The sequence below is a fragment of the Pelodiscus sinensis genome, chromosome 27, assembly GCF_052426305.1.
Source record: "Pelodiscus sinensis isolate ZL-2025 chromosome 27, ASM5242630v1, whole genome shotgun sequence".
Classification (NCBI taxonomy): domain Eukaryota; kingdom Metazoa; phylum Chordata; order Testudines; family Trionychidae; genus Pelodiscus; species Pelodiscus sinensis.
Window position 1 is genome coordinate 7,427,995 of NC_143078.1, and position 15,949 is coordinate 7,443,943.

Consider the following 15,949-nt stretch of genomic DNA (forward strand, 5'->3'; position numbering starts at 1 on the left):
GAACTTGTTAGCGCAAAGGGGCTAGGGAAAGGGGATACTACCAAGGGGAAAGGATGGGAAAGCTACTGTACTGCGCTGTGCTGCTGAGAAGGACTGCCTGGTGGTTAAGGAACTGGACAGCTGGGTCCTGGGTCTGTCACAGATTCCCTGAAGGCTCTTGGGCAGCTCACCTAGACCCGGAATATCAAAAGAGTTCTGCATGAGGGGGACCTGTGAGGTGCTGAGCTGCCTTGAAAATCTGCTCTTCATTGTGGGCATTGAGCAGTTGAAAGTATGGCCCCTCATCTCTCTCTGGGCCTCTATTCTCCAATGATGGAGGCGGGCGGGGGGGGGGGGGGGGGGGAGAAGGAAGTGTCATCCATCCTCTGTCTCTCTTGTGTGTTCAGATCATATGCTCTTTGGGGCCCTGATGTAGGCTAGATGTTATTGCAAGACAAATAATAAGACCTGGACTGGCAAGGAAGTAACAATTGTCACTGCAAGAGGAAACCAAGGCCTTTTATTGACTAACTAGCCAATTAGCCCGTCATAAGACAGGATTTTCAGGTCTCTCCTCCACCTTGGTCTTCTCTCCTGAGCCTCCAGTCTCTCTCTCTCCTCCTACTGCCTCCCCCCCCCCCCCCAGCTCTCCTCTGCCTTCTGCCTCTCTGTCTGTCTCTTTCTTTCTCTTCTCCCCCTCCTGCCTCTCATTCTCCCTTTCTCTTCTCCTCCTCCTCCTGCCTCTCCCTCCCCTTCCATTCCCGCCGTGGCGCTCGGCTGAGTGCTGCCTGCTCAGCCGGGCCGCCGCAGGGGAGCCGAAATGCATGGGGAGCGCCGACCCCAAAGGGCTGCTTGCTGCTGCTTGCTCGCCCGCGGTGACCCAGCTGAGCTGCGCAGCACTCAGCGGAGCGCCACGGCGGGAGGGGAAGGGGAGACGGGGCGCTGACATACATGGCCGGGGGTGTGGCCGTGTACATCAGCATTACAGACTCACAGACATTGGGCTACTATATATATGATATTAAATGTCCTCTTGATGGTCTAACATTTGGAGAATAAGGCAAAATTCAAAATGATCTGGAGAAATGATCTGAGGTAAATAGGATGAAGTCTAACAAGGACAAATGCAAAGCGTTCCATGTAGGAAGGAACAATCGGTTTCACACATACAGAACAGGAAGTGACTATCCAGGAAAGAGTTCTGCAGAAAGGGATCTAGGGGTCATAGTGGACCACAAGCTAAAGATGAGTCACTAGTGTGACACTGTTGCAAAAAAAGCAAACATGATTCTGGGATGCATTAACAGGAGTGTTGCAAGACAGGAGAAATCATTCTTCCGCTCTACTCTGCGCTGATTAGGCCTCAGTTGGAGTATTGTGTCCAGTTCTGGGCACCACATTTCAAGAAAGATGTGGAGAAATTGGAGAGGGTCCAGAGAAGAGTCATAAAATTGATTAAAGGAATAGAAGACGAGATCTGTGAGGGAAGACTGAAAGAACTGGGCTTGTTTAGATTGGAAAAGAGAAGACTGAGAGGGGACATGATAGTGGTTTTCAGATATCTAAAAGGGTGTCACGGGGGCGGGGGGAATTGTTCTCCTTGGCCTCTGATGTTAGGACAAGAAGCAACGGGCTTAAATTGCAGCAAGGGGGAGCTTTAGTTTGAACATTAGGAAAAAATTCCTGAAGGTGAGGGTGGTTAAACACTGGAATAAATTGCCTAGGGAGGTTGTCGATATCTCCAATGATGGAGATTCTAAGAGCAGGTTGGATAGACATCGATCAGGGATGATCTGGATCAGTGTGTCTTAAACTTTTTAAGACCGAGGAACACCAAACAATATTTTTTTTTAATGCGGCATACCAAGGATTTTTTTGTTGACGGGCGGGGGGGAAAAACGTCGGGAGAAAGCTATTGAGTTATTGAGCCATAGAACACAGTTTAAGAAACATTGCTCTAGATGGGGCTTGGTCCTGCCGTGAGGGCAGGGGGCTGGACTTGCTGGCCTCCTGAGGTCCCTTCCAGTTTTAGTGTTCTATGATTTTATGGTCTCCCTACAAATCAAAGGGAATTGGTCCCCCCAACCTGCAGCACAGATGTGATGCCCAAATTGTACACAACAGTCTTTGTGCCACGCTTTGCCCTTGGAAGAATTCGGAAAAGCAATGGAATTGCAGGTGGCTTTAGGAACTTGCAGCCTCCCATGTTTGGTACGGAAGGGAAGGGATTTCCAGCCTTTGGTTTCGAGTCTTTCCCTGATGTAGTGGCTGAACCAGTGAGATTGAGATAATGGAGTCCTGGGTTGAAAGGAAACAGTGTTAATTCAGAGAGACTAAATAAATGACACTGCTCTACATCCCCTCTTTAACGTGCACTCCCTCTTCCCCGGCTTGAAGAGGGGTCAAGGAGATTGAGGGGGGGAGCCAGAGAAGGTCAGGTGAGTTTTCCATTTCATTCCACACAAGCCTGACAGCGCTATTCTCCATGGGGTCTTTCATATTCAGCAGCAGTGAATAGACTCTGATAGCTGTGAAGGGATCTGGCACTGTATGAACGGCCCTCCTTAAACGTCCCCCCCTCTCTCCCACACCGCCTTTATTCCAGAGGGCTTCGAGAAAACGGGGAATTAATGCTCATCCTAGCGGTGTCCCTCGAAGATCAGAAATGTCATTTTTGTCCTTGTAAATGGAAAGCCCATTGCTGTCAACGCAGCAGCGTACGCTCCCCTCTCTCTGCCTCCTGCTGGGAAGGACTTTCTCTGTCACGTTTGTGGGGAGGCAAAGCAGCAGGCAGAATTATGCTGGCTGAAGCGTTCCTATACCTGCTGGATTAGACCTGAGTTTCTAGCTGTCTCCGAGAAAGGTGCAGGAACCATGCAGCAGGGAGGTGTGGAGTATTCCGTCCCCCCCCTTCCCTGAGGCTCTGACCCTAATCATGGAAAGTTGGAAGGGATCACCAGGGTAAACAGTGGGGCAGACAGCCTCATTGGGCCCCTGGGCAAGGCGGGAGACCCTGCTCTGCACCCCCAGAAAGGATGGGGCTGGTCTAGGCAGTCTTTAGCATTGCCCACCCCCCACCCGCCCCCCCATGGCCTGCCCTAGCCTCGTGGTTAGGGGACTCAGCTGCTGTGTGTTCGAATCCCTTCTCCCTCTCTAGGTGGGGAACTGGAACCAGGGGTGGTCTCTGACATCCTGCCCACTAGGCTAACAATGGGAAGGGAGGGCTTGTTCCCTCTCCTCCTCCCCCCAGCTGCTTTCCTCCTGAGCCCGCACGGCTCCTATGAGCACCTGTCTTCTAGTTTGAGGATCAACAGCAGAGTTCCCTGCAGCCCTGACTTAGGCAAGAAGAGCAGGGCTCGGCACCCCTCTGGCCTCCAGTCATTGGCTCCCCTGGGCTGGCTTTACGGATCATGACCCAAGATTCCTGTCCTCTCTCCCCGCCACCCATCCGAAGGGGAGCCTAGACAGCCCGCTCAGGTTTCATGGCTTGCACTGTTATTCCTGTGATAATTTTTCTTCTTCTTCTTCTTCTTCTTCTTCTTCTTCTTCTAGGTGCCTAAAAGTGAAACTTCACAACACTCCGTGTCACCGCGCCGAAGTCCCCGACTCGAGACTGGCAATGTACTGACAGCTGCACGGCTGACTCACTGCTCGACCTTAGGCAAGGCTTGGGAATCTGGTGCCTCAGTTTTCCTCAATGTGAAATGATCCCACTGACCTATTCTGCAATGTGCTTGGAGATAAAGTGCAATACCCAGAGCGTATCCATTACAAAACCCGAGTAATGCCCCCTGGTACAGGGTGACCCTAGCCCAGGGTTTCCCATCCTATGGGTCAGGACCCAAATATGGGTCGCCATTACATTTCAAAAGGGACACCAGGTGTCTCCCCAGGTGGCTCTTAAGAAGCCAGTCACACATTTTTTTAATTGCCCTGGGTCAGCAAGTCTTCCTGAATTGTCAGAATGGGTCCCCATTTGAAAAAGGTTGGGAACTACTGCCCTAGCCCTTTAAGAGGGCGGGGCCAGTGAATTGGTGACTGGTCACCTGATCTCGGCTGAGCTTAAAAAGAGGGCATGTGGGCTTGAAAAGACAGAGCTGATGAGGCTGAGTGTGCTAGGCTGAGCTGGACACTGGGTTCGCGCTGTCTGCTCCCCCTGGGAGTACTGATTTGGTTTGTTTGCACAGTAAAACTGTTCTGCACTGGCAGTGAATATTCAGGATCTCAGGAGAAGCTCTGTCCTGTTGCCCTGCTATTTCCCCTTTAAGATGATTCTTAGCCATTCATACATACCCTTGGTAGCAATCACAGCCATTCGCTGGGCCTGATTCCCTGTTGCCCTGCAGTTGGGATAGTCGGTGGCTCCCATTGCAATGCAGGTGAAAGGATGGACAGACCTGAGTGGCTGCCATTTTGATTTGGAAAGGTCTTTGATTCTGTGGTGCTGACTGGGGGAGGTGCAAAGCTGGGGAGAATCAGGCTCTGGGTCCATGGGAAATGTGTATTGTAACAGGGAGAGAGGTAAAGAAGTGACAGACTGAGGCAGGGCAAACACCTCAACCTCTTGTCTCTGATGGTGACTCATTCCTGAAAGGACTCAGATTTCTTGATAGAGGAAACGCTATGTAATCTTGCAATTCAGACAAGCTAGAGAGTATGGAGGTGCTAGTCAGGGTAGCTAACTCCAATGACTTAAACAAAATACAGGTCTATGTAGCACTTTAAAGACTAACAAAATGGTTTATTAGATGATGAGCTTTCGAGGAAGTGGGTCTGGCCCACGAAAGCTCATCATCTAATAAACCATCTTGTTAGTCTTTAAAGTGCTACATAGACCTGTATTTTGTTTCAGCTACACCAGACTAACACGGCTACATCTCTATCACTATTCTCCAATGACTTAGTTTTTAGAAAAAATCATCAGCAATTGTGATATTCCCCCCTGCCCCCCCCCCGCCTAAGAAAACTACCACTGTAAGAATTCATCCCAAAGGTAGGAATTTTCTCAGCCAGTGGATCACATAGCTCAAGCCAGACTTTGAAAGCTCTCCACTCCATGTTAAAAATCGTCTCCCCTCTGGGCAGCGGTGTTGTTACGCGCAGCAACCTGGCGTTGAAGAGATCAGGGTAAAAAGAGAATCCTTTCTTCAGCTGGTTTGGCCACAGCATGGTGTGCCTAGGCCGTTTCCCTGTGTCTGTGGGGAGGCTTCGCTGAGACTAAAATAAAAGCTGTTCCTTAGAGTCTGTTGGCTAAAATGCTCTAATATACCCGAGTGTAGCTGGGGCAAATCCTATTCGAACATATTAGCTGACAGAGGGGGGCATAGAGCTCACTTCTATCCGGTACAGCCCTGTCAACTCTAGTCTCCATGGCTGACTTGCTAGTGTCTTTCACCCGTTTTAAACGCTGTATTTTTCCCTTGTGTTCCCCTGGGTCTGTTAGAGCAGTGGGTTTCACACTTTTATTTTTCTCATGACCCAGTGGAAGAAAATGGTTGACACCGCAACCCCACATCGTTTGACTGGAGTGTGGGCTCCGGGGTGGGGCTGAAGATGAGAGCTTCGGGCTGTAGGAGGGGGCTCTGGCTTTGGGGAGCGTCAGGGCTGGGGCAGGAGGGGCTTATCTTGAGCAGCTCCCAGACAGAGGTGCAACGTGGGGGCTAAGGCAGCTTCCTGCCTCTCCTGGTACTGCAGACCATGCTGCCCCCAGAAGCAGCCAGCAACGGGTTCTCAGCCACTGGGAGTGCGGAGCTAGTGCTGAGGGCAGGGGCAATGCACAGAGCCCTGGGCGCTCTTCTTCCCCCTCTGCACACACACCTAGGAGCTGGGCTTGTTGCCGGCCGCTTCTGAGGCGCAGCTCAGTCTGCAGTGCTAGGACAGGCAGGGAGCTGCCTTAGCACCCCCACTGCAGCAACGAGACCCGGTGCCCAACATTTGAAAACTGCTGTGTTAGACCTCTGGGCTTTGTGTTTCAAGTGTGAGCTCTTTGAGGCAGGGAGTGCCTTTCTTTTCGGTTTATACTGCGCCTACCACTGTGGGGTCCTGCTCCACAGCCCGGTTCCTTGGTGCTTGGCAGCCTTTGGTCTGGGAAGGAACATTAACAAAGGAATTGCAAGAATCTAAAGAAGCCCCAGGGCTGTTAGCTAACATGAGTTAGCTTTCAGGGACTATATCCAGTGTTCCCTGTAAGCCAGTCAGAAGAGATTCAAATGCTGCCCAGTTGATTAGCAGAGTGCCTGTAGCTGGCAGCATGTGTTTCTATTGGGGGTGCACATCTGCACATGCCTTGGTGCACATAACAAAATTTATTCCGCACATGGATGGAAAAAGTTAGAGGGAACATTGTGTTCCCCAGCTATCGTGGTTTCTTTTAACTGATCCCCTTGCTCTGGCTGTTTGAATAATAAATGACCTGTTTTTTTGGTCAGTTATATTTAGCTGGACTCAGTCAACCCTTCTGTCCCAGAATGCTTAAAGGCCCCTCTTGCTTTATTGGAGAGGCTGGAACAGCAAAAATGTCAGGCATCCAGAGTTAGCCTTTTGTTGTTGAAATGGATCCCCCTGTCCACTTCTGTGCCTGGGAGTTTAACTTCCCTTTGTCTGGTCAGCACATGCCTTTCCTTCTGGCTTGCTCCTTGCAAATCACATCAAGTCCCGCCCTCCTTACCTGGTTGCCAGGTGAGGAAGTCTTTACAAGTTGATCTGCTGTTTCTCTGAGTGAGCAGCGATTCCCAGATCAGTCAGTAGGGCATACAAATCATTGTACAGAAATCTCGGATTCAAATTGTGGAGGGCACGGGGAGGGTAGGCAGGGAAGATCCATTAAAAACGAAATGCACATGGCCCTCCACTCTCCCCATGCTTCCCTGCTACATTAAAAGCCCACTTGTGGGCGAGGTTTGCAGATCTGAGCTAAGTCTATGGAAGTCTTCCCTGCCACAAGGAAGGAGTCCGGGGTGGGGGGGGGGGCATAGGCAGTAGTCCCCGTCCTGCAAGCCCTTCGGGACAAAGCCCAGTGGTGCCCCATGGAGACGCAGCAATCTGCTGGCATAGAAAAATATGCAGGATTGGGACGTTTGGGCAGCACCTCATTTGAGAGCAGGGCTTAAGAAGCAGCAGTTGTAGCAGTGTTGTGTGGGGACGGGGCTTGAGCCAGACAGTACGGATCTGGATCAGAACTGGGGGATTCCCACCTGCTTTCAGACCCTTCTGGGTAGAACGTGGAGCAGAGCAGTCTCCTTGGTAACGTGAGGGCTGTAAGCTCTTTGGGGCCTGGACTGTGTCTTTGCACCACACCTGGCCCGTCATGGCGATGCCCCTAGGTGCTGCGATGCTGTAATATTAATACACTGTGCTGCCGTGTTTAAAAAGATCCGAGGCAGAGCGGGCCCTGCAACCAAACCCCGTAAATGTGCTAGGCAGGTGGGGGGGGGGGGGAGGAGCAGCGTAGCTCCACCTCCCCCTTTCTGCAAACTACTTATCTGTGCCAGGAGCCTGGAGCTCTCTGCATCCCTGCCAGGGTGGCTTTATTCACTGTGGTTCCTGCAGGGCAAAGATGGGAGTTGACCTGAATCCTCTGTTGGCTCTGCAGGGAGGGAGGTGAGTCTGGTATTACCGGCTTCAGTTTCAAGAGGCACTGGCTCTCTGAGGCTTTTTAGTCGCTCTCTGGCCAACTCGGTGGCTTGATCCGGACACTTTATTTGCTCCGTGTCTTTACCAGTCTTAGAGGAAACCCCTGTCCAGTTAAGCGAGTCTTCCTCTTGTGGTTCATCCACCCAGCCCCAGTTGTGGGACCCAAACAGCATGGGACACAGTGTTCTTGTAGCCAGCTCGGTCTTGGGATGTGAGGGAGATATGGTGGGAGAGGTGATGTGTATATAGTGGACCTATTTGGTCAGAAAGACGAGGTCCCTGTAAACTGGAAACCTTGTCTCTCCCCTTAAAGAAGGAGGTCCAGTAAAAGAGATGACCTCTCCCATCTTGTCTCTCCAAACTGGCATTGAACTAGTACGTGCTTATGCTGTGAGAGGAAGAAAAGGGATTTTTTGAGCCAGGTGCAATTTATACCGAAAGGGTTTGTGGCAGCTGCAATATCTCTTGCAATCGGCTTGATCCGTACTATACACCTGCTGTTGCTGATCAGTACAATGGGATTAACCTTCTGATTAAAATGTAGCAGGGGCTGGCTGTGCGGCAGAGAGACACCTCGGCCTTGTGTCCTGATATAAGAGCCACTGAGCGCTTCGGCCTTTGTCTGAAATTTTTGGGCAGCCGCCTGCTCCCCCTATTTCTTAATTAATGCTAGAAATTCCACTATGTGATGAAGTGGGATCGGGGTTTTACATCTGAGGTTTTTGAGCCCCTGTCCATGAACCAGCGATGGGCAACCGAGGCTAGTGAGTGGCCACAGGAGTGGCCTCTTTCCTCTCAGTGGGCTGCAAAAGCGTTGTTTCCAAGACAGTCTCCCGGGAGAGGGTATTTTGCTCACTGTGGGGGCCTACCTAGAATTTGAGGGGTGTGCCGACTGCGCTTTGGCTGAACAGTCAGCATGCACTGCACTTCACGTGCCCTGGCTATATGTGTGTGTCACTTTAGCAATAGCCCTAGGAAAAAGCCATCATGGACAGAAACCAATGGTACCTAGCAACCCTGCAGGAGCAACAGTAACCAGACTGTCTGGAGGGTCACACACAGAACCCCAATAGGCCGCGAGTGGCCCTCGGGCCGCAAGTTGCCCACTGCTGCCAAAAACCACCCAGGCATCTGGGAGTCAGCTGGTGGGTGGGTGTTCTGTTGTCCGTTCTGTGCCTGATGAGCACAGGGTCAGGGTTGTTACGCTCTCGGTGTGGCTCTCTGGCTCAGAGTATCAAAGCTCGTGCTGTCTACGAGGGCCCTGCTTCAGTCTCTTGTGTGCTGGCCGGGATGGTGGCTGTCACCTACATGATGTGTGGCCTAGTTGCACTGTTCGGGGTCTAGCCTACAAAGGGGTATTTCTGCCCCTCAGCCATTTCCCAGTAGATGTTAGTGTATTTCATGGATTCCCAATATCTGGGCCAATCCCAGAGCGGCCTTCAAATTTCCCCGATTATCTTAGGGGACAGAACTCCTGGAGTCCATCCCCATCTCTGCCACTAACTTGCTATTTGACATGGGGTAAGTTGTTGAAAACCTCACGGGATGTTTCTCTTTCTCCTGCTGGGAAAGGAGGATAAACCTTCCAAGGGAGGGGCGGGGAGTCTTCCTGGCTAGTACAGCCTGGCTGGTTTGGGGGTGCAAAATACCTGTGGTGTTTCTGCTCCGTGAGAGGGCCTGTGGATCTGGATGAGGTTTCATCTTGTTTTTCGAGCAGCTTGCTGTATGAAAACTCCCAGAGCAATTCTCAGTTACTGCAGTTGGCCCTACATGGTTGCAAATATTTGGGAGTCCCATTTAGTCACTTGGACACTGGGGTCCACCCATGGGGCTGAGCTTGCAAAATTGATGCTTTCCACTCCATCCCAGAAGCGGCTGCATGCATCCACAATTGATCTGCTTACATCTCCTGAGATGGATCTTTCTATCCTTTTCCCCATGCCACCCTGCAGCGCTCTCTCTCTCTCTCTCTCTCTCTCTCACTTAATCTTCCAAAGAAGATGAAGCCAAAAATGATGCACCATGAAATCCTTAACCCTTGGGAAGTTGCGGGCAAGAGAATGACTCACGAAGAATTGAGTGGGAGGGGGAGAAACATTAGGCGTGAATCCATGGGCAGTAATTATATGTAATAAGTTAATGACTGCCTGTAAACTCCTCAACTCTGCGGAGAGGCTCCTCTTTCAATGATCAAGATTGCAACTGGAGGGAAAGGTTGGGAATGAGGCTGTGGGAAGCCAAAGACGGATTGCTCCAAGTCCGGGCTGGGCTGGTTGGCTGGTGGAAAAATCCCCAACTCTTCCCTATGTGCTCAGGGCTGGACAAGATGTGGCCCGGGAGCCGGATCCAGCCTGCCTAATGCTTTCATCTGGCCCGCAAGGCTGCATCTGGCCGCTTTCTATTTATATCCTGCTGCTGTGCCACCAGATTTCCAGGCGGTGGCTCAGGCAGTAGGATCCTATTTAGATGGCTCATGATCGCGTCTCTACCCTGGCAGGGGCTGGAACCACAAGCCTTTATAAATAGCCGCAGCAATCCTGGACAGCTGCCAGGCAACGTGGTAATGGCAGGGCTGGGATCCGCGAGCCCTTTGCTGTGTTTTTTACTTCAAAGCTTCTGGCCCCATATAACTCTGGGAGGATATTAGTGCTCCAGCCCTGCCCCTTCTGCCCACATACCAAAATTCATTAAGTGGCTCCCCTGTGAAAATTATTGCCCATCCCTGCCCTAGATAGATCATGTTTGCCCTGTTGAGTTAGCAAACTTGCAATCTCATGGCAGTTCTGTCCCAGAGGTAAAAAGCAGATTGGTCTCTGGTCCAGGGCCGCAGCAGGAATCCAAATTTGGCTAAATGTAATCCCGGGCCTCGCTCTGGGGGCTTAGCAGATCTTCCCAGGCCTCAGAAGTAAAGTGTATTCAGAAGTAAAGGGGCCTTAGTTTGCTTTAGTGAGGATTAATCTACTTGGTGACAAGCTTGGGTGTGAATCTACCCCATAGTGAAGCCTGCCACGGATTAATTGTTCCTGCAAAAATTTCTCCTATTGGTTTGTTAGAGCACTTTGATCTAGTCCTCACATGGACTGACTCAAAGCACTGTAACAAACTGTTGATGTGCATGTCAGCAGGGGACACGTAACAGTCCCTGGTAGGCTAGATTCTCGCTTCACCTTGCTGCAAACTAATTGTTCATGTAGACAAGCCTTTAGGCTACTTCACTTCTGAATGAGACTGTCCGTGGGTGGGTGTGTGTGGGGGGGTTAATGTGCTTTAACTTCCCTCTTTAAATACGTTTATCCTAACTTGCTTGAGTGTCAGTATGCAGCCAAACCAAGCCAAACACAGGGCAGGTGTGACCCGGGACAGGTCACTTAGGGCCTGTCTACACTGTAACTTTCTCCCTCAGGGGTGTGAAAAAAACACACCCCAAGCTCAGCAAGTTCTAGTGCTGTAAAGCGCCAGTGTAAGCAAGCTCCCAGCAGGGTGGTTTGCCCACAGTGCAGGGAGATCTCCCAGTGCTAGTGCTGTGACCACACTGCTGCTTTGAAGCACTGTGCTTTACATTTAGAAGTGCAGACCATGCTTTAGGCTACGTCTACATGGCCTTCCCCAGTTCAGAGGATGGGGGTGTGATCTGCAGCCAGTGTGCTGTACTTTAACTGCCCCATGTGGATGCTACAGGCACAAACTAAAAGGTACCTCAGTGGTGTTAAATGAATCCTCTAAAGATAGCAGTGTTAATTCAAATTAAGGCCTTGTCTTCGTTCTGCGGGGGAGATTGATCTTCCAGAGTTTGATTTAGAGAGTCTAGTTAAGACTCGCTAAATTGAACTCAGTGGGCGCCCCCATTGGCATCTGGTACTCCTGCTCATGCAAAGAGTAAGGGAAGCTGAGGGGAGGGTTTGTTCCCATTGCCCTTCCACTGTGGGGGACGCTGCCAAGTTTGGTTTACAGTATACTGACTCCAGTGACATATTACATGTCACTGGAGTTGCATACCTTAAGCCGAGCTGCTGGGTCTAGCGTAGATCTCACCTAAGGTGTCCTATAGTTCATCCTCACAGCATACACTTAGTTACTGTACTTCACCCCTCTGTAGTCTATGGGGCAAACCCTTAATCTCTCTAGGCTTCAGGGTTTGTTGTGGACATGGGGAGTTTTTCCAGCACAACTAGTCCTGATTACTTATCTCTGAATAACTCCATGCATTGGCTGTCTTTATTCTGAATTACCGTCATCCACTTCCAATCTGGATTAAAGCAAATTCAGAGTAAGGCACTCTTATTCTGGAAAAGAAACAGCCACATATGGAATGATTCAGGATATCCACTTTCCCACACCCTATCTTAATCCCAATCTATTTCCCAGTTGCCCTCAGAGCTCCATCTATGATGTGGGGAGCAATGAGGCTGACTTCCCCAGGGTGTTGTGATGACCCCATCAGTACGTGGGCAGATGCTCCCCTGATGTGAAATGTGGGTCGCAATAAGCAACCTAGATGGAAAACCTGCCCCAAGGTCGTCAAGGAGCAAAAGTGATCTGATTTCTCCCTCTCCCATCCCCCTCAAAAGGCACTGGTTCAGTATGGCCCTGGCCTACGATTCTCATCTACTGAAGTGCAACTGCCTGGACCTGCCGTTCACTCTCCCATCCTATGACCGGCCAAGCTCACTCCTGCTGCTTGCATACAGAGTCCGCAATGGAATTGGTATTTCCACAGCAGTGGTGGGCAATCTGCAGCCTGAGGGCCACATGTGGCCCGTCGGGGTTCTATGTGTGGCCCACGAGACATTTTTATTTCCTGTTGCCCACGTGCCGGGTTGCCAGATTCCACTGGTTTCCCTCTGCAGAGTATTTTTCCTACTGACCCGCACGTAAAGCCAGGGCATGGGAAGGGAGGTGCGTGCTGATTGCACACAACACTGACTGAGAGAGCCGTGCGCTCCCTCTGCAGCCAATCCCGGCACTGCTACGGTGCAATCGGCACAGCCCACAAATTCTAGGTACACAAGCGAAATGAGCGAAACTACCCTGTACCGGGAGAGCAGTTTGGTGACGACAATCTTGCAGCCCACTGAGATGAGAGAGCACTCCTGTGACCCCCTCACACGCCTAGGTTGCCCCTCACTGCTCTACAGACTCATGGAAGAGGACTCCTGGTAAACTCCCTCCCCCTTGCTCTGGGCCCAGCCTCATGCGGTGCCTGTGAGGAGCCGCATGAGCGAGGCGGGAGATGGCAGACGTTGCAAGGAGAACAGATGACTCCGCTGGCACAGCTAGCTCTGATGACAGACGAATGCTTCCAATGATTGCCATTCACTGGCAGAGGAGACTGAACTAGGTCAGGTTTATTTGCAAGGCACCATCTGTGCAGCTGAATTTCACGTTCCCGCCAAGCTGATGGGTACAGAGTCCAGGTAAAAAATACTGACCTGAAAGCTTTACGCATCCAGGCGGTGGGGAGGAACAGTGTGTGACAGCTGGCCTTGTGAGCTGAGGCCTTGACTCCTGGTCCTGCCCCAAATTACATAAGTGACTTGGACAAGTCATTTAATCTCCCTCTGTCTCCGTTGCCCATCCGTAAAACGAAGATCATTCTTCCTTTTTCCTGTTTGGTCTGGTTAGCTTGTAAGTTCTGGACACGGGTCCTTTTCTTGCATTGTGTTTGCATGGCATCTAGCATGGGGTGGGCAATAATTTTTGCAGGGGGCAACTTTACGAATTTTGGTTCGTGGTCCCAGGCCAGCTCTGCCTGGAAGGGGCGGGGCCTCAGGAGGAAGGGGCATGGCCTGAGATAAAAAGGGGCGGTTCCCTCTAGGCACCATGTGCTCCTGACTGGGGAGGGGAGAGCCACAAGCCGCTTTGAACAGCGAATGACTTTGCGCATTCTCCCACTCCCACATCTCGATTGGCCTGGAGGCAGAGGAGTGGCAGGGCGGGTTGTGGGCCGGATCAAACGACTGTATTGTCCCCACTCCCTGATCTAGCACAGCAGGGCCTTGATCACATCGACGGCCTAGCACGACTGTGATGCCAATAAGAAAGGGACGAGGGTCTGGGGTGACGGACAGCGCGAGAGCCAAGCCTCTCTGACCCACGGTTTATGTTGGGGAACCTCGTGGCCGTAACTTTGCCTCCCACTCCAGATGCCGTTGGCTTTGATGTAACAGAGGAGTCCTTTTAAGAAGGACTTCCCCTGGTGTGTGGATGTCTCCTTTCTAATGAGCTCCCTCCTCCATAGTAGGGCACGTGAAGCGGGGGGAGAGCCCTGGAGCATGGAGCCGGTTGCCCTGTGCATGGATTCTGCATCTCAGTGACTTCGCCTCGCCACGTGGGGACAAGGCGTGCGCCGCCGATTAAAAATGGCAGCCAGCACTTCTCCGTTGGACCGTGAGAGGAGACTTCAGAGCGTCTGGCTCGTGGGCGCCCTGGACTTCGGCTGTCTGGGGGGCGCAACCATCTAATGTGAAAGCGGCGCGCGGGCAGCATGGCTCCGAAAGTGTGGGTCAGCATGCTCTTCCACAATCGCCGCGCCCAGCTCCTGCTGGTCAACTCCCTGACGTTTGGCCTGGAAGTCTGCCTGGCTGCGGGGATCACGTACGTGCCACCGCTCCTGCTGGAAGTGGGGGTGGAAGAGAAGTTCATGACCATGGTTTTGGGTAGGTGGCTTCTTTCTTTCTCGGATTGAGAGGCTTACCCCCTCTGGGGGCTTAGAGAGCAGCGGGGAATTGGGGCAGGCAGATTTGTATCCCCGGCCTCTGAGCAGGGGGCTGGGAAGAGTTTTTAGAGTGGGGGCACTGGACCCAACTGGATAGAATGGAAATCACTTTCAGCCAGGGGATGCTGCAGCACCCGAAGTTCCAGCACCTGATCAGCTGTGACGACTCTATTCCAGAGAGAATGTGCAGCCAATTGGCTTAGAGCAGGGGCTCCTGGGTTCTGTTTCTGCCACTGAATTGCCTGTGTGGCTCTGGCCGGTCCCTGCCTCAGTTTCCCCTTCTCTAAGATAGGGCTACTTCAGTGAGGGTTTAATGCCAATCCAGGACTCTGACCTGCAGGGTGGAGGGCTGCTTCAGGGTGCTCTTACCAAGTTGCCCAGAAGCCTCAAAGCTCCAAGTGGCAAGGGGATAGGTGATGGGGGGGGGGGGGTCTGTCTTTTTCTGGGATGAGCAAAGCCGAGGTGTTCACAAGGATAATGGTGTCCAACCTGCGATGCTTAAAGGGGTCCAATTGTCGGGGCGCGGGGGTGCTCAGCCCTGAGGCTCAGATGGGCACCCACTAGTCACTTGTGAAAGCCGTGGCCCTAACCCTTATTGCTGGGCACAGAGATCACCTGCCGTGCTAGGATGCCGCCCCTAACGCTGCATCTCTGTCTCCATTCCAGGGATCGGGCCCGTCCTGGGCCTGGTCTTTGTACCGCTGATCGGCTCCGCCAGCGACCACTGGCACAGCAGCTATGGCCGCCGGCGGCCCTTCATCTGGCTTTTGTGCCTGGGCGTCCTGCTGAGCCTTTTCATCATCCCCCATGCCGGCCGGCTGGCCGGCCTCTTCGCCCTCAGCACCCACCCCCTGGAGATCGCCTTCCTCATCCTGGGCATCGGCTTGCTGGACTTCTGCGGCCAGGTCTGCTTCACGCCCCTGGAGGCCTTGCTCTCGGACCTCTTCCAGGAGCCCGACAGCTGCCGGCAGGCTTTCTCCATGTACGCCTTCATGATCAGCCTGGGCGGCTGCATCGGCTACCTGCTCCCCGCCATCGACTGGGCCAGCAGCTTCCTGGCCCCTTACCTGGGCGGGCAGGAGAAGTGCCTTTTCAGCCTCCTCGCCGTCATCTTCCTGGGCTGCGTCCTGGCCACCCTCTTTGTGACGGAGGAAGCCGTGGCGCAGGCGGATGCGCTGGCGGGCCCTGCGCTGAAGGACTCTTCCCCCAAGCCCTCGCCCCCCACCTGCTGCCTGTGCCCCATCTCCAGGAGCCTCTGGCGAGCCAGGCACATGATCCAGGCCTTGAGGAACCTCTGCGCCTTGCTCCCGCGGCTCCACGGCCTCTGCTGCCGCATCCCCAAGGTGATCCGGCGGCTCTTCGTGGCCGAGTTGTGCAGTTGGATGGCCCTCATGACTTTCATGCTGTTCTACACGGACTTTGTGGGCGAGGGGCTGTACCAGGGGGTTCCCAGGGCCGAGCCGGGCACAGAAGCCCGACGTCACTACGATGAAGGTAACAAATGAGCAGAATGTGCCTCCGGTTGCAGGGGGTTAGAAAGGCTGAGATGGGATGAGAGATGGGCTGTCCCTCTAGGGGTCAGCTCTCCCCCCAGGGTCTGAGCTCAGGTGCGTAGATTGGGTC

General features: G+C 52.6%; 1 protein-coding gene across 5 annotated transcripts in view; it reads left to right on the forward strand.

Moving 5' to 3' along the window:
- Positions 1 to 15,949, forward strand: part of SLC45A3 (solute carrier family 45 member 3) — a 42,609-nt gene that overhangs the window by 14,715 nt on the left and 11,945 nt on the right. For 2 of the 5 annotated variants that reach the window (XM_075910547.2, XM_075910546.2), the window contains 3 exons: positions 3,532 to 3,640; positions 13,850 to 14,267; positions 14,993 to 15,820. In XM_075910547.2, the coding sequence (XP_075766662.2) occupies positions 14,096 to 14,267; positions 14,993 to 15,820 (1,000 nt within the window). In that variant the 5' untranslated portion in view covers positions 3,532 to 3,640; positions 13,850 to 14,095. Of the gene's footprint in view, positions 1 to 3,531; positions 3,641 to 6,944; positions 7,579 to 13,849; positions 14,268 to 14,992; positions 15,821 to 15,949 lie in introns of those variants that run through there. The other 3 variants (XM_006139195.5, XM_006139197.5, XM_075910551.2) reach the window with 3 other exon arrangements.